Source organism: Barbus barbus (assembly GCF_936440315.1).
Source record: "Barbus barbus genome assembly, chromosome: 16".
NCBI classification, from domain to species: Eukaryota; Metazoa; Chordata; class Actinopteri; order Cypriniformes; family Cyprinidae; genus Barbus; species Barbus barbus.
The window spans coordinates 12,465,175-12,481,908 of record NC_136744.1 but is presented as its reverse complement, the minus strand read 5'-3'; the positions used below and the strand labels follow the sequence as shown (position 1 = coordinate 12,481,908).

General features: G+C 37.0%; 1 protein-coding gene across 1 annotated transcript in view; it reads left to right on the top strand.

Moving 5' to 3' along the window:
• The window catches only part of LOC306882120 (leucine-rich PPR motif-containing protein, mitochondrial-like), a 51,914-nt gene that overhangs the window by 30,161 nt on the left and 5,019 nt on the right, over nt 1-16,734 (top strand). The window contains exons 24-33 of the mRNA XM_079436600.1: nt 4,344-4,468; nt 5,256-5,362; nt 10,144-10,212; nt 10,300-10,390; nt 10,474-10,616; nt 10,852-11,029; nt 11,510-11,636; nt 13,168-13,256; nt 13,328-13,529; nt 15,766-15,896. Coding sequence (XP_079292726.1) covers nt 4,344-4,468; nt 5,256-5,362; nt 10,144-10,212; nt 10,300-10,390; nt 10,474-10,616; nt 10,852-11,029; nt 11,510-11,636; nt 13,168-13,256; nt 13,328-13,529; nt 15,766-15,896 — 1,262 coding nt within the window. The remainder of the gene's footprint in view (nt 1-4,343; nt 4,469-5,255; nt 5,363-10,143; nt 10,213-10,299; nt 10,391-10,473; nt 10,617-10,851; nt 11,030-11,509; nt 11,637-13,167; nt 13,257-13,327; nt 13,530-15,765; nt 15,897-16,734) is intronic.

Sequence of the window (16,734 nt, the reverse complement as noted above, 5' to 3'; positions counted from 1 at the left end):
TTAATGTTAGTTAGTGTGTAATGTTGCTGTTTGAGCATAAACAATATCTGCAAAGTTACGAAGCTGAAAGTTCAATGCAAACGGAGATATCGTCTTTTAAAATTATGGCAGTTTAATGCCTACAAAAATGGCTCATAGGGACTACAAAGAGCTACTTCCCGGGTCCGTTATGTCACAAACCCAGATAAACCCCGCCCCAGGGAACATGCAGCAAAGGGGGCGAGGCCATGTCCAAGTCGAATCAAAAGTTGATGCACATTTGTTATACATACACACACCATCAATAAACCAAAAAGTCAACCCAATAAGGTGATGCTTTGTCCAATCTGGACTTCGGCCTAAAATGTGTTTGGCATCCCTTGCTATAGACGGCTCTTTTATCTTCTCCAGCGTTCTCTCTGTTCTGCCCTCATCCATCTCTCTCTCTCTCCACTCGTCTCTGTCTCCTCTTTGGTCTTGGCTGTGCTAAAGAGGACAAAGTGGTGTGTGTCAGTGTCTCGTCAGCATGTCAACTGTAATGACTTAATGAACACTTCTCTATGGGATTAACTCTGACAGCCGTCAGCCCGTCTCCACGACAACAGCAGCCGCCGCTCCCGATCCGTATCCTCAGTCTCTAATGAACCTAACAAAGGGAATTGACAGAACTTTTTTTGTGGAAGTGATTTTTTGAGAGACAGGAACTCTAAAAAGAGGGAGGGTGATGTCGAAGTCTGTCAGATGTTTGTTTTGAACTGCGTCACGTGCATATATGTGACCCTGGACCACAAAACCAGTCTTAAATATCAGTTTTTCAAAATTGAGATTTCTGCTTCATCTGAATGCTGAATAAATAAGCTTTCCATTGATGTATGGTTTGTTAGGATCGAACAATACAACTATTTGAAAATGTGGAATCTGAGGGTGCAAAAAAATCAAGATATTGATGAAATCGCCTTTAAAGTTGTCCAAATGAAGTTTAGCAAGGCATATTACTATGGTAAGAAATTTACTAAATATCTTCATGGATCATGATCTTTACTTAATATCCTAATGATTTTTGGCATAAAAGAAAAATCAATAATTTTGACCCATACGATGTATTTTTGGCTATTGCTACAAATATACCCCGGCGACTTAAGACTGATTTTGTGGTCCAGGGTCACATATAGTGAGGAACAACAGTTTCTGGAAAGTTTAAATCGGGACCGTTCACATTTAAAAATTGCCACGTTCTGTAGATTTGTGTTTGATGGATGTATTCGATTCTTAGTCAAACCACTGAGCATTAACCCTCTCTAACTACCAACATACGCACACACATTTCAGTGTAAAGGAAAAAGAGAAATAAAAAAGCAGTCGTTTTCTTTTAAAAGTGGAAAGGGTGATAACATGGGTGCCAATCTCGGTAACAAAAGAGATGGGAGTTAGGGATGTAGGGAGAGTGTCACAAGAAGAGGTTCAGAAGAGGGGTGGATGAAATTAGCTTTCTTGTCTAATCCTTCAGGTTCCTCGCGCAAAGCACTCGTATTCGCTTTTTTTTTTAATTCTCCTTCAAATTAATTGGCTGGAAAGTGCTTGACATGCAAAGTTAGTGACATTAAGAGGAACATGTTGCAGTAAGCCTGAGCGCCACTGACAGCTAAATTGTATCCGGGGAAATTATGAAGCCTTCAACATGGTTATTTTTTGGGGGGGGCTTAGTTAGGCGAGGGTGGAGAAGGGGGGTTGGGTTTTGAAGGAGGGGGTGGGGTAATTGCCGTTGTGGACGACTCATCTCATATTGATGGGAATTGTGAAGAAGTCTTCTGGTTTTATGCTGCTTCTGCTTTGGGGGGCTGGGAAGCGTAACATCTGTGTCACTTCGTATTCACGTGGCGTTCTGAATACATGAAGTTCAAGGAATTTCTGCTTCCATCAGGCCTTGTCAGTAAACACAACGCTTTAAAAGTTCTGTTGAATTTAGAGTTTGTTTTTAATGCAGGTTTCTTTTGTTATAATCCGAGAATAATCCAATGTCAAGTGAAGATTAGGGCAAATATGTCCTACCTTTTGTTTGCCTGTGTGTGTATGTATGTATGTGTGTGTATGTGTGTATATATATATATATATATATATATATATATATATATATATATATATATATATATATATATATATATATATATATATATATATATATATATATATATAACTTTTTTCAGCAAGGATGAATTAAATGGATCAAATGTCACAGTAAAAACTTTTACATTGTTACAAAAAATTCCTGTGAATCCTGGTTTACACAAATATTTAGTGGCACAACTATTTCAACTTTGATAATAAGAAATGTTTCTTGAGCAGCAAATTGATTTCTGTAGGATCATGTGACGCTGAAGACTGGAGTATTGGCTGCTGAAAATTCCAATTTGCCATCACACAAATACATTTTGAAATGTATTAAAATAGAAAACAGTTCTTTAAATTTAAATAATATTTATATAATACATATAGGTTTTCTCTGGAATAGCAAGCATTGAAAGTTAAATGATGGAAATGTTTTTTTTAAGTTAATATTTTAAATACATTTGTTTATTTTATGAATTACTTTTAAATTAGGCATTGGTTAAACATTTTTTCTGTGGTCAACTGAATTTGTATAATAACTGCAAAACTGTACTGTATCATCGACTGTTTTTCAAGGTAACAGAATTCCTACATATCTTTCTAATTTCTTGCCATGGTTTCTTACTTAAAGAAGTAATTATATCTCAAATTTTTGTATTTTATGTATCTTTATTTATTTGATTAAATTGGATAAATACATAAGAAAATATACAGTCAGCTAATAATCGGTATGGAAAAAGACACGAGCTTTGCGTCTATTTATTTTACCATAAGGACAAACATTATCCCTAAATATTCAGTGTCACCAAAATGCAACACTTTATGATCGTCTTTATATTTCATAACAAAATTTGAAACTGGTAATTTATTTTCAAACCACAAACACACTTTAGAAGCAAAACATTTCACAAAGTTTTTTTCAGATTGTAAAACGGTAGATATATTGTCAATTTTGATTAAAAACTGTTCTGAGAGTTCATACATTTTTAAGGGTTATTTTTTGAAGCCTGTGTTTATTGAATAAGAAATGCCGTCACTAACAGGCCTGTGATTCACAATCAGTAATTTGTGACAAAAATAGCAAATTTGAGATTATAGAGTTGACTGGATGGCTCTGTTTCTCTATCAGTCTCGCTCCCTTTGCTTTTTTATATGGGCCTTAATCAAATAAGACGCTGTCCAAATTCTCTCTGTCTCGCTCAAGTACATTGCGCAATGATCCAGCGTGTGTTCGAATTGGCTCTTGACTCCCGCTTGATGAATAATATTGTCGCTCTTCATTCCAATTAAGTGCGATTTGCCTAAGAGCTGGCGTCACGTTCCGGCTCAATCACTGCCCTGTTTTTTTGTCCACCCCCCCCCCCCCTTCCATTCACCCATTCAACCCACCTTCCAAGGTCACCTCTCTCTAAAGCACGTATCCCTACTCTGACTGTATAATCTCCAGGGTTGAAAACACTACTGAAATTACACCTGTTAAAACCCCACTGGTTCACTTCCTCTCCACACCCGCCCCTCCTGTCGGTGCCCTATCTGCTTTGACCTCTGTGTGATTGGCGTGGTAATTACCCAATCACTCGATGCCTGCCACTGCAGTCACAATAGAGTGATTGGAGGGGTGTTTTTCTCGTCTATTCCTTTGCTTTATTCCTCTGTCAGCCCCGGCACTGAGCTCTTTGTTAGAAAGGGGTAGAGAGAGGGAGGAAGACAGGGAAGAAGAGGGGAGAGAGCAGATCTAATTTTGTTGCCATATTCTGCCAAGCGGCCCAGTTGGGGGTGAGGGCTCTGGGGGCTGTAGAGGAAGGCGAGAGCCACAGGAAGTAGCAAGAAGCTAAAGACCTTTGTTGCACATGGCCATGAAATGTTTATTTAGAAAATACTATTTAATGCATTTTTTTATTTGTACATTTATTTAAACGTTCTTTAGTTTCTTAATTATGCATGGTTGTTTTATATTAAAAAGTAATTTTATTGTTTAAAAATGTGCTTACTCAAATGTTTATATAGATTTGAAAATGTTCATGGTTCTTTTTAAAGTTACTTTCTTTTTAATATTTAAATTTTAAAGGGTAGTTTGGTGTTTTAAAAATGTATTTAAACTTAAGAACAACATCAGTTTCAAAATGTCAGCCTGTTTTGTAATTAAACACAGTACTGTGATAAAACCCCTATAAAAGCTTCAGCAATAATCACAACATGAAGACTTGATACTCAATGTGTAGTGCTGTTTTGGTGTAATATGTCATGTTTTTCTACAGTGGGGACTATGAGGGTGCATTCGATGCCACTGTGGAGGTCCATAAACAATACAACCAGATGCCCAAAATCCACGACCTCATCTGTGGCCTGGTGGAAAAAGGAGATGCTGAGCTATTACAGAAAGGTGTGTAACACCCACACACGCACAGCACATTAATTACATTTCTGTGTGTCACTTGTTAGTCACAAGTAGTTTGTCTGTTTGTGTGTGTGCTCTGATCTGATGTCTGTTGAGGTGGTCATATCTAGAAAGTGTGTGTTCGGTGTTTTCAAGAGTGCCACCCACTAAAGGGTAGGTTGGACAACCTAGATGATGGTGGTTTCAATAGTCTCTGTCTTTGTCAGGGTTAGTGGAGGGGTTAAGTGCGCTGTGTGTTGGGGGTGAGTGCATTTGAAGTGTTAAGGTAGTGAGACCTCTACGATGGAGGGCCACTTTACGGCCCCGATGACCCAGCACTCTGCATGTGCCATGGCAAACCCATCGATGGATGTAAACGCACATATACCTGCAGGAGTTCACCCTCTTTGAGTTGCTGTGGCTTCTCTGGACTGTTCTGAAGTGGCAAGCAAAGAGTCCAGATTTGTTTGCCATTGACTGACAATGGAGGCAATTTTCACAAGGCATCTGTTAAATCTAATAGCATTTAAGCAATACTGTCAAATAAAGAGATTGTTGGTGGCTACATGAACCAGAGATTAAATCTAAAAATAATGTTTTCAAAAATATTGCCAGACATTCATATAGCTTCTATTTTTCATATACACTAGTGATTAATGAAATGCTGGGCTGCTGAAAGCACTTTTTTGAAGACATTTACTCTGTGTACATGGTCTCTATTCTATCAACCTTAAGCAGAGTACACAAATGGGACTGTTTTTTCACTTTCCCGTCTCTCTCTTTCGTTTCACAGTCATGGAGTTTTTGAGTCAGGAGCGAGGCGAGATGATGATGCTCTACGACCTTTACTTTGCGTTCCTGCATACGGGCCGCTACAAGGAGGCACGCAAAGTCATCGAGGTGGGACTGCTGTTATTGTGTTCAAACCACACCGCTATTAACAGCTTTAATTACTGCCACACTGATATTTCCACTTTTAAATTAGATTGGCTCCAAAGCCACACTAATGCCATTCAAGCAAGACAATAGGTACAATGATTTTTCAAAGAATGAGAGAGTGTGTGCGAGTGTGAAGGAGAAAACGACGACTACAAAGACCACTCGTTTTTGAAACAAAGCTTACTGGAAAAATTTAAGTATTGTGATATTGTTTGTCACTATATTGAATCAATGCACTGTCAATTGTTATTATTATTAAATGTCATTACAAGGCTTTGGCTTGATAAAGCCATTTTCATTTGAAACCGTAAATGATGGCAAAAGTTAACAACAAAGAAATGAGTGCCTGGTGCATATTAATTTCAGTTTAAGTGGTAACACTTTAGTATAGGGACCATATCTCACTATTAAGTAGTTGCTTGCTAGCATTATTAAAGGGGTCATATGATTTTGCTAAAAATAATAATATTTTGTGTATTTGGTGTAATGCAATGTGCGGTTCAAAAATCACATTATTTTACATACATCGTACATTATTGTTGCTCCTCTCTGCCCAGCCTTCCTGAAACGTGTTGATTTTTACAAAGCTCAGGTGTGGATGAGTCTTAACTTTTAGAAAGAATATCTCTTTGGGTTTGAATCTTTAATTTGTGCGACTTTATGGATCTTATGTATGCACAAACAGCTTGTAACACTCCAAAGACAAAGGAAAATCGCGCCATATCTTACCCCTTTAACATATTGGCTGTTAGTATAAAGGTGCATCTCCAAAAATTAGAATCTTTAAAAAAAAGTTGTTTTTTTTGGTAACTTAATTCAAAAAACTTATTTCATATTTTCTAGATTCATTACATGTAAAATAAAACATTTCAAAATATTTTTTGTTTTAATTTTGATGATTAGACCTTACAGCTCATGAAAGTCAAAAATCCAGTATCTCAAAATATTAGAATATTTCCTAAGATCAATAAAAAAACAGAAAAGTTCAAATTCTTTAAAGTATTTTCATTTCTGCACTCAATACTTGGTCGGGGCTCCTTTAGCACAAACATATGCATATGTTTTCAATAAATGTTGTATTTTATTTACTGACAAATTTTGTAATAATTGCTGAAATATTATGTAATGTAAGTCAAAAGCAATACTAATTAGTTTGTAATTTTCAGACAGTTCTTTCAGATGTCACCAAGACTATCACAAGTAATTCTTGCAATCAAATCTATTCCAGACAGCTTTTTACCTAGCTAACAGGTTAAAAAAGAAATAATTTTGAAATGCGAAATCCATGCAGAAGTTATAGCGCTCTCACACTGTCCTCGGGCCAGAGGGCCATGTTTATTGAATGAGAAGAGCATCTGCTTAAAGTAGACCTGGCAGCAGAACTTCTCATCCCGTCTCAGTACTGTGAAGTTTTCAGACACATTTCAGATGGATTTTCAATGCATGTGTAGACCTCTTTTATTGTCTGGAGAGACTGAGCATGTCTCTGTTCTCTCATCAGGCCCTTCAGCGAGCGCTCTGTCTGGGAAGTAACTGATTTTGAGATGCTTGACGTGTTTTGAGCGCTTCGTCCAGAATGGGTCTTACGGGGATATCTTTAGGCTGTGTTCTGTCTTGTTCTTTCAGACGACAGCATCTCACGAGTCTACACTTCCACTGCGAAACAACTCTGACAAAGCCATTTAGATGTTCAATTAGCCAGCTGCTCTAATACGACACCACTCAACTCCCTCAGTGCTGCCATGTGGGAGTACAGCGAAATGTCAGCGCAAGTCAAGTCACTTCTTGCCGGTTTATGATGCATAGTCTTTGTCTGAGGTTGTTTCACCTTTCTGTGCAGTTTTATTTTTCCAACCTTCTGCAGCATTTTCTTTTTTTCTTGTCTCTCTGCATCTGTCCTCCACAAACCCTCATCTCTGCTAATTCTGTTGTATCGCTGTCAGTATGGATAAAAAATAAGCTTAAGTTTGGATATTACAGATCCATCAGTCAGGGGCTTTTAACCAAGGAAATATCCAGTGTCCGCAGATCTAGAGCATGCCATTTGGCTCCATTTTTCATACATACACCAGATCATAGAAATTCCTCTGGGACAGTACTTTAGCCGATAAGCTATCAATGGTGACCTCAGGATACCGCGATCTCAAGCAGCTTTGACTTTCATTGTTTTGAGAGGTTAATTTGGTATGCAAGTTCAAATCCCTCATTTGCTTTATTTTTTTTATTATTTTAATTTTCCAATCCACTACTGATCTTGTACCATCTTAGGACAACCTCCAGTGTCATATGAGTTTAAGACCATTCATGATGCATGACTAATACACAGTGTAGTTTAGATGTTGTTTTAAAGCAATACGCACATTCAAAGAAAGGTCACTTTCATTATGGGTAACACTATTATTTATTCATGTTGTTAACTGTACTGATTTATAGTGTTAATAATCCATTGTATTGTCCAGATGACACATTAGCTGTTATTTGGAAGTGCTATTTTGGTATTATTTATGTACAGTAGTACTATAGTTTTTATTAAATATTTTGAATTGAATGCTGTATTTTTTTAATTATCATTTTAATTTTAGTTTTATTTGCTTTTGTTATTTTACTCATTTTTAGGTCTATGTATATTTTATATAGCTTTGTTTATTAATTTTTTTTTATAATTTTGGCATTTCAACAAACTTATTTCTTGAAGCTACTAAGGCAACATTTCTAATTTTCATTGAAGTTTTTTATTTTATATTTGTATAGATTTTTGCAGCTTTATTTCAGTTATCAAAAACAATAATTCATCGTTTTAGTTTACAATAACACCACTGGTATTTGGACATTTTGATATTGACATCAATTCATAACCATTATGGCTTGGCATCTCTTCAATGCATTTTTTTATGCAGCTGTGATGAGATAACTTGTGCCTCATTGCTTGTCAGCAACTTAGTATTTATTCCTGAATTCCCTTTTTTTTTTTTTTTTACAAATATTGTAAGTCATTTAAACTATATTATCCTGAAAGCGTGATTGGGAGGTGTATTTGATTAGAGTTGCTATTAGTCATTGAAAACAAAGCTCTGCCTACACCTGGTAGTTACAATAGTTTTATACCTCTGAATTCCCTCCACCATAAACTCTAAAAGTTGGTATTTAATGGCGGCTCGTCGAGCATCCTTGTGCTTGACAGGTCAAAAGCCCCACTCGTTCCCTGGAGCGTTTTCCACACATCCTCTCTTCCATCCAGAGCTGGATAATTAAAAACACTGATATCTAAGTAGCATGAGCAGACACAGAGCTCTACTCCACTCTCTAATAGAAACTTTAAGTGCAGTGATGGAGTGCTGGTCAGGTGATTGTGTTGTCTATAATTGTCCGATTATTAATAATGGTGGTAATTAAATGAAATGCTGGTTAAGGTTTTGGTGTAATTAAAATGGTTGTCACATTGTGTGTGAGTGTTTCAAAGTGTGTGACCTGTGTTTGAGAGAATGATGGCATCTTCAGCATGATGATGGCTGTTTTTGCTCCAAGGTCTGAATGAACGGGGAGTTTTGTTTACTGTAACTTTGTGAAGGCCATGAAAATAGAACACTTTGGTTTCCTTTTTTTGTGAAGCATTAGACTCACAAACCTAATGTTTTTTTCTTGGTGAGATTGTTGAATGATTTTTTTTTAAACTGTTATCCCACATTTAAAAAAAAAAAAAATTTAGCTAGCATGAAAAATAGTTTTAAGTCTCGACCTTCTGGACTGTATCTGACTGTTTATTTTATTTTTTGCTAGAGGTCTATAAAGATGTATATCCTAAATATTTTAATATTTTAAACATTTAAATTTTTGGTTTATTTTGGTAAGATTTTCAGGACTCTTCATAGAAACTTCTGACTCCAGGATAGAAAATTATAATTTGTCAGAAATGACAGAAAATTACATAAGCAGGTCATTAGTTTATATTTTCTATCGTTTTATTGACCATATAAGGCTAAAATCCTGATAGGGAAAGAATTGATCAATTTATTGTTTAATGTCCATGTGTTGTGTAGAATAAATAAATAAGAAATCTGTCATCTATCTGTCTTTGCAGACTCCAGATTTTCTTAATCATCAGACCTAGATGTTCTTTTTGGGTATGGGCTGTGTGTGTGTGGTCAAATGAATGTGAGTGTGTTGATTTGCTCTCCTGTATAGGAAGATTAGAGGAGTGGGGGTGCTCATCATCCTGGATTTACTTAAGGGAAGATTTGCCCCACAGGGCTTTATGCATCAGGCCCAGGGGCTTCTCCTACATTTTATAGCAACACAAAAAAAAGACTAGGACTGTGTAGCGGTTCAATTTTGGTCTTATTTGCTAAGAAGATTAGGCTTGAGGAAGGCTGGAGTGATTTTGAACTTGGCCTGGAGGCTGATTTGCTGCAGAGTAATTCTGTTTGGATGCTGCTGGTGCAATATCCTCCAAAGAGGAGAGACAATGTGAATTTAGAAATCTGTTAGTTTGTTTGTGCGTGTGCACCTCTGTGTGTAAAGATTATCATTTACTGAAGGAGCACCAGAGCATCACGAGTCAGTGCTTTATATGAGAAATAATCATGTTGTACAACTAGATCTATATTCTGTCTGTACCACCCCCCAAAATTGTTGTATTTTGTGTATTTTTTGTTTTGGTTTGTTTGATTTTGTTTTTTGTCTCTGTTCTTTTTGTTTTGTTTTGTGTTGAGATCTCATACATTTCTATTTTTACCTATGTGCAGACTCCTGGTCTAAGGGCACGACCAACCCGTCTGCAGTGGTTTGCAGAGAAATGTATTGCAGCCCAACAGGTCGGTGTTTCTCTGCCATTGTGTCTGAAAAAGTGATTTGCTATAGATCAATAGTGTGTATCACTGTTTGAATCTCTCTTTCCCCAGATGGAGCCCCTTGAGAACATGGTGGACATGACTGTCAAGCTGTTTGAGTGTGACAGAGATGACATGTACCACTATTTGTTACGCCTCTGCAGTACGTCTCGTGTGTTGGAGCTGAGATTGCAAACAGTGGATGAGCGTCACAACTTTGCACTGACATTTTTTTTTTCTTGTCAGAGGAGACCAATGACTGGCGAAAGGCTGAGGCAACCTGGATGAAAATGCAAGAGGAAAACTTGGCTCCAAGAGAGAGGACCCTGCGTTTGCTTGCTGATATCCTTAAAAACAATGACAAGGAGGTGCCTTTCGAGGTGCCTGAGGTAAAAGAACCTTTTCAATGTCCAATATAAAATCTGTTCCTAAAAAAAAAAGCAGTTGAAAACCACTGCCCTTCAGTATTTAGAACTTTTTCTTTAGTCAGATAAATTTAGTCCTTATTGTCCTGCTTCTTATAATCTCTGTAGCAGGTGGAAACCATTAATTAATTAAACTTGAATTAATATCCGGAATTTAAGGAAGCATTATGGTGTAATGATGTGGTTGTTTTATGTGTAGGTATGGTTTGAGGAGGTCAAAGGTCAGCCTGAGATGTTTTTGGAGCAAGAGACCAAATCTAGCCCCATGGTTCAGGCTGCCCCTCGTAAAAGGGTTGCTGCTTCACCCCCTAAAGTGGCAACAGTTGATGACTACAGACTTAAACTCCTGTCTCTTTGCAAGAAGGGCAAAGCTCAAGGTTAGTTCTCTATGTAACTTCCCTTAAATCACTATGGTAAGCCAAAGAGTTGTCAGAACTGATTTCCCCGGAAATGGTGTACTTGCGCTCAACGTGTAACTTGTAGTTTTATTTTTCAGCCACTAGACAGCAAAAAGTTGCATACATTAAATTAAATATAAAATAAAATAAAAATTAGATAAAAGGTCAAATAATATAAAAATCTGAATAAAACATTATATACTATATATTTATATATTGTCTATATAATATTTAATATATTAATATAATATATTTACAGCTGTCGGCTTAGATTAATTCAAGTCAGGTTTATTTATATAGTTACATATAATAGCTTTAAAATTGCTTTATAGTAAAAGTTAGTGTGACTGTCTCAAGATGAATTTTCAGGATGGTTAAAGGATGGTCATATGCAGTATTATCTGTAGTGGTCTGAGTAGATTACGTGTAGTTTTTACCCCTGTTGTTTTTGATTCTCAGAGGCCTATGGCATCCTAAAGGAAGCAGATAGCATGGGCATGGTCCTCAGCCCTGCTCCATATGATACCCTCATCAAAGCCCTCCTAGCCACAGGCAACATTGAGGATGCTATGGCTGTCAAAAACATGTGAGTCTGTCTGTGGGGGTCTCACCGACTAATATGTCTACATTTGTATTGCAGGTTGCTAAATTACAGACCTTGGTCATGGCCGTTTTACCCGATTTTGCAGCATCAGAAAATCTTCTTGAATTGAAACGAATGAATGCTGATAAGCTCCTTCTAGCTGAACACACACACGCATACATGTCTTATGGTTTAAGCCCTTTCAGAGTTACTAGATAATCTCTGAGTTCTCAGGAGAGCTTGACAAGATGCAAAAATGACAGTCCTTTGCCGATTAGTAATAAATCTTTGTGTTTGTGCTGATCCTTGATCTGTCCATAAAGCTCAGATCTTTCACAAGGTCGTATTATATGTCTGATGATATATCCTTATGAAAGAAAGCCATCACCACTATAATCTTGTGCATGCTTTCAGGAAGCATTCAGAAATGTTTATATAGCAGGCTATCACCCAATAGCCATTGCGGTGGGTGTTAACTGACCCTATTCACGTACTTTTAGTGAATGCATACAACATGATCTCCCACTGTATTACACTTATAGTTTTTTTGTTACAAAGGTACTTTAAACCAAGTTTTTAGATGCTCTGTGTATATATGTGTGTGTGTGTGTGTGTGTGCATACAAAAATTGTAGTTAGTAACTTAATCCATTACATTACACATTTTAGGTAATATATTCAGGCGACTTTTTGATTACATTTAGGTTACTTTTGACTTAACTTGTTTACTATATTGATTTAAATAGGATAATCTTGTACCATATTGATATCAAAATGCAAAGAGAGAGAAAATATATTACATTTGTTGTTATTAACATCATGAAGTATATTAAACATTACATTACATTGAGCTTTCCTAAACTGGGGAACTGAATGACCGTACAGAAAACAACAGTACTATCCTTTATTGTTAATTATTATGGCCAGTATATTGAAAACCATGTGTAGTACTGCATATTAGGTATATGTGTGTGTGTGTGGTGGACTTCATGCAGATGTTTGGCAGGACGTTGGTCTTGACCAGCGGGGTGCTTTAAGGACAGATTAAGGGGATTGAGAATGGAAGAGGGAAGCGAGGGATGGGATTGTCCAGCACTTAAAGGACTAGATGAGAGTAAGGAGAAGGACACAAGGATTTTCTTGGGATTGATAAGAGTAACTCTGACTCTGGTCTCTGGGCCAATCTGCCGTGTGAGCGGCTGTTGGCCCGGTCGCCGTTGAGATAAGGAGCGGCGGCTGATGCTCAATTGGGCGGCTGGATTAATCTGGCCAGTGAGGGTAATAAAAAAAGAAGACGACTTTGAGGTTTAAGTGACGAATGAGGGGAAAACGGCCGTGGAGAGTGGATCCAGATTTGTTGGATTTGTTCAGTCTCACACACATGTATGCGCACAATTTTAAGATGAGCAGTGAAAAAAGTGTTTCTCAGCATTAACACATACACAACATCATGTATTATTCATAAAAACAGCTGATCCCACAACACAAACTGCAAATTTGTTCAACCAATACCCATCTTCCTTTTGTCTTCTCAGTGCCACTGATCATATTCCTGAATTCAATTTAAATGACAATGCCAACAACCTTCTCATCATCTCTCAGGTGAAGAGATGCCAGATGAAAGGTGAGTACAAAAGTTGATCTGTTCTCCCAGTTACTGATTTATTAAACCTGACCACGTGATCTCTCTCACAGATGCCATGGGGACGCTTAAGGGCATGGTACAGACTGACCAGGTGCCCACTCAGCTGGCCATCACTCGACTGGTCCAGGGTCTCGCAAGTGAAGGAAATACACAGGACATCCAGGAAGTGGAGGCCTTGGTGAAGACTTTAGGCTCCATCAAGCTGTCCAGCATGTTATATGTCAACAATACTGCTCTCGCTCATATTAAAAAGTATGTTTTTTATTTATTTATTTATTTTTTGGTTAAGGCAAGATCTTCAAATCCAATAGACTTACTCTGCTGTTCAAAAGTTTGGGGTTGGTAAGATTGTTGTAATTTTTTTTGTATTCTCTCATGCCGCATTTATTTGATTAAAAAACCGTAATACTGTGAAATATTACATTTCAAAATAACATTTTTCTATTTCAATATTTAGTAAAATGTAATTTATTCATCTGATGGCAAAATGAAATTTTTAGCAGCCATTACTCCAGTCTTCAGTGTCACATGATCCTTCAGAAATTATTCTCATATGCAGATTTGGTGCTCAAGAAATATCTAATATTATCAATGTTGAAAACAGTTATGCTGTGTAATATTTTTGCACAAACTATGATTCTCTATGAAATTCTTTGTTGAATATAAAGTTCAAAAGAACAGCATTCATTTTTCTTTTTTTTTTTTAAGTGTTAATTTCTTTAATTTCAAAAGAAAAAAAACTGACTCCAAACCTATGAACAGCAGTGTATTATACAGCCATAGAAAAGCCAGAAAGTTTAAACTGATTTTCAGGCAGATTTTCTTTGGAAATCTTGAAACATGGAAATGGAAAAATAATTGAGACAAGTATCTTATTTCATTTATTAAAAATGAGATCTCATTTATGTTATATTAAATCAAATGTCTTGTTTGATTTATAATAAATGAGTTAATTTATTATACATTAAATATAATTTAATTAATAATAATAATGTCACAAAAATCTATTCTAAACTATTTTTATGTTAAAAAAATTTATTTTTTAATCCTGTAATTATGAACAATTGAAAAAGTCAGCTGAAAAATCATGGCAGTTCATTGGTCAACAGGTGCAGGAACGACATGCATTGGGACATGAACCATATGTAATAACTAGAATATCAATAGACACTAGTGAAAGCAACCATCTAGAACACACTGGCAACCACCCATAACACTCTAACATTATGGCATCAATGCAATGCACCAAATTATATTGTGTAGCTACATGACTCAAAAGATCTCGTTGGCTCAGCTACTAGAGCTGCTCACAATACTTGAGATGAGCAGTCCTTCAGATGTTTTTAAAGTGGATGCACAGTTAAATTAAATGCAGCTAAAATTGGCACCACATACCTGGCAGTTGGAGGGAAGCAGATGACACCGGGGTTAAGGCTGTGATTGACTATGACAAAGACTTGATTATAGATGTATTGTTATCTCAGAAACTCTGAACCACATGCTCAGTGTTTCTAACAAAGGGAACACTAGCAGACTGTCTGGCGGGTGAGATTAGATTCCACCCGCACAAACTTTTCTTGGTTATTTTTGTGAACACAAATTCATGAAAAGAACAATGAAGCACCCTTGTTTCTGTAAATAACACGAAAAGGGCCCTTTCTGTGGTTTGACCTTGACTAAAAATTGGTGTCATCGAAGGTTTGTTGTTGCTACAAAGGACCGTCTGCTCATGTGGCCTTTTCTCACACCTCAATTTCATCTTCTGTTCTTTTATCTTACCTTTTCTCCATCCCCTTCACCCCTCTCCACCCATTATTATTAAAGGCTCAAATCTGCTGTGATGGCTATGACTATGTAGTCTGAATAATTCACAATGGGCCGCACTAATGTGGTGGCCGGTTTCCGGAGCCCCGTCTCGCCTCTTAACCAGTCAGTTTGGCTCAGCCGCACACAGCACACGTGTCACTGTTGCTTAGGTCCGCCCGGGGGTCAGAGTTCACCCCGACAGGACGAAGCCGTGCAAACGGGAAGGCGCTCAATCAGCCGTGAGGAACGCTTTGCTCTTCCGCTGTCCTACACTGTCTTAAGACTTTGGCAATGGTGAGGAATGACAATCTGTGGCTGGGCCGGGAATATTAATGTGGCCAATGAAAGTTTTATGCACTTACTGTTCTGTAAATGAAGGTCGGGGATGGAAGGGACGCAGAAATGGAATGGAAATTTTCACATGGCTTGCTTTTTTTCCGATTGCCTTTCTTTAGTTATACTCTTTGAACCAAAGTTATCTTTTTCAGATGCAAAAAAGGGCCGCCTATAAATCTATATTTTGGTCTCTAAATATGGCTTTGATCCCTCCCTCAGTAAAAGTCTAAACAAATAGGGTTTTTTTTTTGTGGTTTTTTTACCATTCCTTTATTTTGTAAACCAAGTGAAAATTCAAGTTCAAGTCACTAACACAAAGTATGAACTCTCTTTTCTCCCTTTGCAGTGAGGACATTGACAGTGCGGTGGAGCTGTTGGAGTCCTTTTACACCCAGAACACAGAGAATCAGAGATCCAGTATTTCGTTTGTCTTCCGCAAAGTTGTAGATGCCAACAACGATGCTGTACTAGATAAATGTAAGACCCACACACTACCTCTTCATCAGTATCAGTGGTTCTCAGCCAGAGACGCTCAGCAAACTTCTAACACCTCCAAAAAAAAAAAAGAAATCTGCAAAAATTGTGCTTTTAGGGGGACAGCAACACTGGGGCAGTCTCAAAGGGACATTTTTGTTCTTTATTTACCCCTAGGAAAGTTCATAATAGTAGCTTACTACTGCTTTAAGGTAGTAACATGCACTTTTTTAGGGGTCAATACAAAGACCAGTGGCTGTTGTATCCCAAAAGGTAAAATTTTTGCATTTTTTTTTTCTGACAGAGAAAGGGGCTGCAAGATGATAGTCAAATATTTAAGAAATTACTTCAAATAAGTCATTTAAAAAGTCATGTTAAGGTATGCTGACATATTACTTATTTCAGTCTGTCCCATCAACAGCAGTTGTTTTTGAAGAATATAGTTCTTTATTTTAATATTATTTCAAATACACTTGGTTAGTTATTTTAATCTTAACGCTCCTAATTTGTTAAAGTCATCATGAAATGGAAGTTATGAGCAACTTTTCCCCCTGTTCTGACACATCAGAGTAAAACGGCTATTAAATGAGAGTAAAAACATATAACTCTTATCTGTTTTTGTCCATCAATTTGGTTGAATCGCAGAACGTGAACATTGCAAACTCAATTGTAAGTCAAGGGAGTGGTAGCACATTAATGTTTTTTATTAAAGATTACAAGGGGTTATATTTAAAAACCTATAGGAATAGTACTTACATGACAGAGGAGTCTTCAAATGGGCTTCTTGAAGTCAAAAAGGTTGAGAGTCACTGATACACAGCTGTGTTCTGAGAGTACTTCT